The 7,930-nt window shown below is 18.4% G+C and overlaps 2 protein-coding genes across 2 annotated transcripts in view; both read left to right on the top strand.

The window, feature by feature from the left end:
* SRAE_2000461400 (Hypothetical protein) overlaps window positions 1–4,496 on the top strand; it is a gene marked incomplete at both ends in the record, with an annotated part of 5,040 nt that extends 544 nt beyond the window's left edge. Inside the window, 8 exons of the mRNA XM_024643504.1 lie at window positions 69–623; window positions 689–1,072; window positions 1,121–1,149; window positions 3,101–3,191; window positions 3,251–3,283; window positions 3,329–3,925; window positions 3,991–4,374; window positions 4,423–4,496. Coding sequence (XP_024509167.1) covers window positions 69–623; window positions 689–1,072; window positions 1,121–1,149; window positions 3,101–3,191; window positions 3,251–3,283; window positions 3,329–3,925; window positions 3,991–4,374; window positions 4,423–4,496 — 2,147 coding nt within the window. The remainder of the gene's footprint in view (window positions 1–68; window positions 624–688; window positions 1,073–1,120; window positions 1,150–3,100; window positions 3,192–3,250; window positions 3,284–3,328; window positions 3,926–3,990; window positions 4,375–4,422) is intronic.
* A 1,652-nt stretch (window positions 4,497–6,148) lies between these two features.
* On the top strand, window positions 6,149–6,526 carry SRAE_2000461300 (Hypothetical protein; the record flags this gene model as incomplete). The annotated part of the gene is made up of 1 exon (XM_024643503.1): window positions 6,149–6,526. The coding sequence occupies one exon, from the start codon at window positions 6,149–6,151 to the stop codon at window positions 6,524–6,526; it is 378 nt and encodes a 125-aa protein (XP_024509166.1).
* Between the last annotated feature and the right edge of the window lie 1,404 nt (window positions 6,527–7,930).

Raw genomic sequence — 7,930 nt, 5'->3', positions numbered from 1 at the left:
CGATGATTATTATGAAGATCCCTGTAATAATACTTATTAAAATTTTCTATAAAAAATTTTATTTTTAGATAATGATAATAATCAACAGAAAAATGAATCTGAAGAAAGCGGAGAAAATAGTAGTGAAAATGATAAACCAAAGAAGTCCAGCAAAAAAAAAAAAGAAAATTCAGAAAATGAAACTTCAAAAGCAAAAAATAAAGATTCAAAAAATAATAAAAGTTCTAAAAATTCTAAATTAAAAAACACTTATAATTTAACAGCAAATGAAAAAGCATTTGTAAGACAACAATATTATCAGTATTGGGATAATCAGGTTAACATGAATAAAAGTAAAAATTATTATTATCAAAATGGTAACGCTTATAAAAATCGAAATGGTAATGCTTATAAAAATCGAAATGGTAGCGCTTATAATAATCGAAATGGTAGCGCTTATAATAATCGAAATGGTAGCGTTTATTATAATCAAAATGGTAGCGCTTATTATTATCAAAATGGTAAGGATTATTATGATCCTTATGATGATTATTATTATCTTCCTTCTTATGGCGGCAGTAACAGATTTTATGATGGACAAAATCAAAAACGTCATAAAACTACTAAAAAACCACACAATTCATGTAAGTCAACAACCGCAGATAGAAAAAAAAATATTAATGTAATTTTTTTTGTAACAAAATTTCAGCATTAGTTGATAATGACGATTATTATGCTGAAGATTCTGGTAATACAACTTATTCTTATGAACAATATGATGAGGATGTGGTTGATTATGAAGACTCATCTAAAAAAAAATCTTCAAAAGACAAAAAAAAAAAATTAACAAAATCGGAATATAATTACTATGGTAAAGGAGACGAGTATTCAAATTCAAATGGTGACGATTATTATGATGACAATGGAAAAGATGATTATGGAGATGATTCTTATTATGATGATGCAGATGGAAATAGTGAAGATAAAGAAAAAGATTATGATGATGATAGTTATTATGGTTCTAGTGAAAGTAAAGAAGAAAAAGAGTTTTTCAAAAATTTGACAGAAGCTTTTGAATCAAATGCTCCTACAAGTTAGTTTAAAAATATTTTAATTACAATTGTAATTTTTTTATTTATAGTTGAACTTATTGGAGGAATTTTATCTGTAGTAATAACAATTATTATCATCGTTGCGTTTGTCCTTTTTGGTTAATATTTCTTTATTTTATTCAAAATTAAAAAAAGGTATTTTTTTAAGTAATATTAAAGATATATGATTTTTCTATTATAAAAAAAAACTTTGTTAAAAATTACTACAAATAATTTATTCATCAAAATTTTTTTTTTAATTTAGAAAAAAAACTTTAAATATGCGTAAAATTAATATTTATCAAAATTAAATTTTTACTTCAATATAATAGATAATACGATAATTTGTTTTTACACGAAATTATAAAGAATTAATAATTTTTCATTTAAATAATGTATACTATTTTAGCTTAATTTTAGAGTCACTGACATATTAAAATTTTTTTTAATAAAAGTTTAAAAAAAATACTATCAATTTTCTTAATTCTAGTTTCACGTATGTATTAGAATTTTTTTTGAATAATTGAATAATTAAATATATGTATAATTCTTTTTAAAATACAAAAAAGATTTAATATAATTTTTAAAATAATATAATAAATAAATAAAAGTTAAAAAATTTGCTTTTAAATTTTTAATATGATAATTTTGGTTATTTATGTAAAATTTTTTTTTTTTAATTTAAATATAATAAAAAATTTTTATTAAAACTTTTTTGAAAACTTTTTTTTACTTTTTATCAATTGTCAAATGTTGTATTTAGTATATATATTTTTTTAAATTGTTTAAAACTTTTCAAATACTTTATTCATTTCAATTTTTTTATTTTGTACGTCAGTGACTCTAAAAAAGATCCATTTTTTTAAATGAATATACATTAATTTTTCATAATAATTATGTTTATTTTAAGATTTTTTAATTATAAAAAATGGCATTTTTATTATATTATTTTTAACTTAATTAAAAAGAATAAGAATATATTGCTCAAACTTTTGTTTATAAATAATTTAAATGTATATATACAAATACATTTACATTAAACAAGCAAATAAAAAAAATCGTTATAAAAATTAATAGTTTAGAATTATATTAAACAAAATTAGAATTATGTTAAAATATATTTATTAAACAATAAATATTATTCTTTGGTGTCTATTATTAAAAATATTTTTTAAAAACGATTTTTAAAGAAATGTTACAAGAAATAACATAATGAAAAGTTAGCGTTTAGAAGTTTAATTATTTTAACTAGTCAAATAATATATTTTTTTTTTCAACATTACAATTATCATATAAAGTAAAATAATATTAGTAATATATATTTTAAAAAGCTCAATATTTTCATTCAATAAATGATTAATAATTTTAAATCATAAATTATTTACTGATGTTTTCAAACATTCTTATCAATTAATTAGAATGCTTTTAAATTAAAAAAAATTTATACAATTAATATATTTTTAAGGAATGTTAAAAAAATATTGTTATTAGGAGAATATTTTATTTTCTTTTTTATAGACTAAAATTTTTTACTTAATTATTATTGTCATGTTTAAAAAATCTTGTATATATTATCTAAGATTAAAAAATTAATAATACAATATTATAATATTAATATTTTAAAAATACTTACTATTTCTTGATTAATTAAATAAAATTGAAAAAAAATTGAAAAAAAATTTTTATCAAAAATTATTGTTAAAATTAAAGCCAAACATTAATATGTTTTATTAAATTTAAGTGATAAAAATATTATTTAAAAAAATTGTACTTTTTATTTACTTAAAAAAAGCTAGTTTTTTATCAGTATATTAGTTAACATTTTGCAATTATTTTTTTAAAATATATGCATATATACGATTATTTAAATGATAAAAATTATTTTAAATTTAATTATCTTAATTATTATTAATAATTTATTATCTATTTCTGATGAGTATGAGTTACAAAAAAATTCACTTATTGATGGAAGTAATATTTATCAAAAGGATGCAAGTTTTAAATATTAGTTTTCTAACATCTATATTAAGGATAATTTATTAATTGTTAAAAGAGATAAAAAAAAAAGTAGTAAAGACGGAAAATCAACAACAAAGAAGAAAACTAAGACTATTACTACTGGTAACATATGATTTGTTCATTAAGGTTAATGCCAATTTCTATAACTTTTTTTATTTTAGAGCCAGTTACCGATGATTATTATGAAGATCCCTGTAATAATACTTATTAATATTTTCTATAAAAAATTATATTTTTAGATAATAATAATTATCCACAGGAAAATGAATCTAAAGAAAGCGGAGGAAATAGTAGTAAAGATGAAAAATCAAAAAAATCCAGCAAAACAAAAAAAGAAAAATCAGAAAATGAAACTTCTAAAAACAAAAAAAAAGAAAAATCAGAAAATGAAACTTCTAAAAACAAAAAAAAAGAAAATTCAGAAAAAAATCAAAATTCTAAAAATTCTAAATTAAAAAACACTTATAATTTAACAGCAAATGAAAAAGCATTTGTAAGACGACAATATTATCAGTATTGGGATAATCAGGTTAACATGAATAAAAGTAAAAATTATTATTATCAAAATGGTAACGCTTATAAAAATCGAAATGGTAATGCTTATAAAAATCGAAATGGTAGCGCTTATAATAATCGAAATGGTAGCGCTTATAATAATCGAAATGGTAGCGTTTATTATAATCAAAATGGTAGCGCTTATTATTATCAAAATGGTAAGGATTATTATGATCCTTATGATGATTATTATTATCTTCCTTCTTATGGCGGCAGTAACAGATTTTATGATGGACAAAATCAAAAACGTCATAAAACTACTAAAAAACCACACAATTCATGTAAGTCAACAACCGCAGATAGAAAAAAAAATATTAATGTAATTTTTTTTGTAACAAAATTTCAGCATTAGTTGATAATGACGATTATTATGCTGAAGATTCTGGTAATAAAACTTATTCTTATGAACAATATGATGAGGATGTGGTTGATTATGAAGACTCATCTGAAAAAAAATCTTCAAAAGACAAAAAAAAAAAATTAACAAAATCGGAATATAATTACTATGGTAAAGGAGACGAGTATTCAAATTCAAATGGTTACGATTATTATGATGACAATGGAAAAGATGATTATGGAGCTGATTCTTATTATGATGATGTAGATGGAAATAGTGAAGATAAAGAAGATGATTATGATGATGATAGTTATTATGGTTCTAGTGAAAGTAAAGAAGAAAAAGAGTTTTTCAAACAATTGAAAGAAATTTTTGAATCAAATGCTTCTACATGTTAGTTTAAAAATATTTTAATTACAATTGTAATTTTTTTATTTATAGTTAAACTTATTGGAGGAGTTGTATCTGCAGTAATAACATTTAATAGCATTGTTGCGTTGGTCCTTTTTGGTTAATATTTCTTTATTTTATTCAAAATTAAAAAATATTTGAATAATTATAGTATTAGAATTTTTTTAACAAATATAATGATGTAATATTTTTTTTTTAAAATAAAAAATTTAAACAAACATGACATTAACATTTATCAAAATTAAATTTTTATATTAACAAAATGAATAATAAGTTGTTTTCATACAAAATATGTTTTTTTTAAAAAAATATACATTAACTATTTATAATATATATGTTTATTTTAAAATTTTGTAATTTTAAAGAATGGCATTTTATTAATATTATTTTTAACTTATTTGATATAGTTAAAAATTATATTACTTAAACTTTTGTTTATAAACAATTTAAAGTTATATATTAATAATAATGATTTTAATTAAAAAAATCGTTGTGAAACTTTGTAGCTTAGAACTGTTTAAAAAAAAATACTAAATATATGTTAAAAAATATTTATAAAAGGATAAATATAATGCTTTGGTGTCTATTAGTAAAAAAATTTTTATGAACGATTTTTCAAGAAATATGACAAGAAATAAAAAAATGAAAAATTAACGTTTAGAAATTGAATTATTAAAATATTAAAAAAATATTTTTTTTTCAACTTTTTAATTATTTTATTTAGTTAATTAATACTACTAATATATATTTTATATTAGTTTTATATTTTAATACAACAAATGTTTAGTAATTTTTTATCATAAATTATTCATTGATGTTTTTAAACATTTTAAATAATTTAATAGAGAAATATTTTTTTAATTTAAATAATGCTTTTTACAATTTAAACATTTTAATAAATATTGTAAATATATAATTAATAATAAGAATTTTATTTTTTTTTCAAACTAAATTTTTTTTTTAAATTTTCATTGTTATGTTAAAAAAATCTTGTATAAATTATCTAAGAGTAAATAATTAATAATACACTATTATAATATTAATATTTTCATAATACTTACTAACTCTTGATTAATTATAATAGTAGTTTAAAAAAATTGAAAAATATTTTAATCAAAATTTATTATTTAAAGTAAAAACAAACATTGATATGTTTCATTAAATTTAAGTGATAAAAGTATTATTTTGTATATTTTGTACTTTTTATTTACTAAAAATAAAGATAGTTTTATACTAGTATATTAAGCAACTTTTTATAATTATTTTTAAAATATATTCATACATACAGACAATTAAATGATAAAAATTATTTTTAATTTGATCGTTGTAATTATTATTAATAATTTATTATCTATTTCTGATAATATAATTTTCAAGAAAATTCACTGATTGATGAAAATAATATTTATCAAAAAGATGCACGTTTTAATTATTAGTTTTCTAATATTTATATTTAGGATAATTTAATAATATTTAAAAGAGATAAAAAAAGTTCAAAATCAAAAAAAAAATCAACAACAAAGAAGAAACCTAAGACTACTACTACTGGTAATATATGATTCATTCATTAGAGTTAATACTAATTTCTATTAATTTTCTTATTTTAGAGCCAATTACCTATGATTATTATGATGATGATTCTGGTAATTATATTTATTAAAACTTTCTATATAAAACTTTATTTTTAGATGAAGAAGATTATGCATATTACTCTTCAATTGATCATTATGAGAAATATAATAAAAAAGCTGGAATAATGCATAAGTGTCACATACAAGCAATAAAAGAAAGAATTAGAATAGAAAAAGAAGAAAAAGAAGGTTCAAATACTAAAACTACGACAAAAAAACATAAACAATCATCAAGTTCATCAAGTGAAGAAAGTAAACCACCTTTTACAAGCTCAGAAATAGGGACAAGTTCTCAGCAAAAAATAGATGATTACTCTATTGAATTGAATGAATATGATGAAGAATATATAGATATGATATTGACAAGTAAAGATCCTATATACAAATTTGCTCAAATGTTTACTAAAGAAGATCTTGATTATAATTATCTTAGATATAAAAAAAGATTTCAATATAATATGACTCATCATTTGGATGGGTATAATTTTATAGATACGTTGTAGAAAAAAAGAATAATCAAGAAACAATAGTGAAAAAAACAGTCAGTCTTAAGTCATAATTTTAAGAATGTTTTTGTATGAATAAAGCAACAAATAGGCATAATTTAACCTTTATTATTGTTTTTTTTTATTATTCTTATTATTATTAAATAAATTTATATATATATATTTGTTCAATAATTATTTTTACTAATTGATATAACTCATTGTTCTGCTACACAATCCTATAATGGGATAAAATCATGGACAACATTAAAACATGATAATTATTATTACTTTCTTTCTAATAGTAATGGCATATTATGATAAGGAAATACTTCATAAAACTATTAAAAAACTACACAATTCATCTAACTCAACACTCGCAAGTAGAAAAAATTATGTAAATATAATTTTTTTTGTAATAATATTTTAGCATTTTTAATAATAATTTTTATCATGTTAAAAATTCTGGTAATCAAACTTATTCTTATGAATCTTATGATGAGTATGTGGTAAATTATGATGTCTCATCGATTTAAAAAATCTTCTAATTACAAAAAAAATTAATTAACAAAAGCTGAATATAATTATTAAAATCTTTCTGTCTCATATTCAGATAAATATGATGACTAGTATAAAGGTAATATGGGAAAAGATAATTATCAACTTCATTCTTATTATGTTGATAAAGATAGTAAAGATAAAGAAATGATTATGTTAGTTATTTCTCTGATGAAAGTAAAGAAGAAGCAGAGTTTTTCCAATAATTAACAAAATTTTTTGAAGCAAATGCTTTATAAGTTAGTTTGAAGATAATTTAATTACAACTGAAATTTTATTATTTACAGCGGCAATTATTGGAGAACCTGTATCTTTAGTATTGACTATTCTTATCACTATTCTGTTCAACGTTTTTGGTTAATATTTCTTTGTTTTATTAAAAATTAAAAAAAGATTTTGATAATTAAAGTAAAAGTATTTTTTTTAACAAATATAAATTATATTTAATATTACTTTTTTCAAAATAAAATTTTTAAATAAACGTGATATTAATATTTTTCAAAATTAATTTTTTATTTTAATAAAATAAAAATATTGGGTTTTTTTTACAAAATTGTTAAAAATTAACAATTTTTTATTTAAATAATATATATTTTTTTAAATAAATATACATTAACTTTTCATAATAATTATGTTTATTTTAAAATTTATTTATTTTAAATGATGCCATTTTTTAATATTATTTAAAAATTTACTTGAATAAGTATAAAAATATAATGTTTAAACTTCTGTTTACAAACAATTTAAATATATATTTATCAATAATAAAGATTTTAATTAAAAAAATCGTTGTGAAACTTTATAGCTTAGAATTATATAAAAAAAATACTAGATATATGTTAAAATATATTTATTAAAAGATAA

The sequence above is a fragment of the Strongyloides ratti genome (genome assembly GCF_001040885.1).
Source record: "Strongyloides ratti genome assembly S_ratti_ED321, chromosome : 2".
Taxonomy (NCBI): domain Eukaryota; kingdom Metazoa; phylum Nematoda; class Chromadorea; order Rhabditida; family Strongyloididae; genus Strongyloides; species Strongyloides ratti.
The sequence above is the reverse complement of the archived record's forward strand: the minus strand, read 5'-3'. Positions and strand labels throughout refer to the sequence as shown.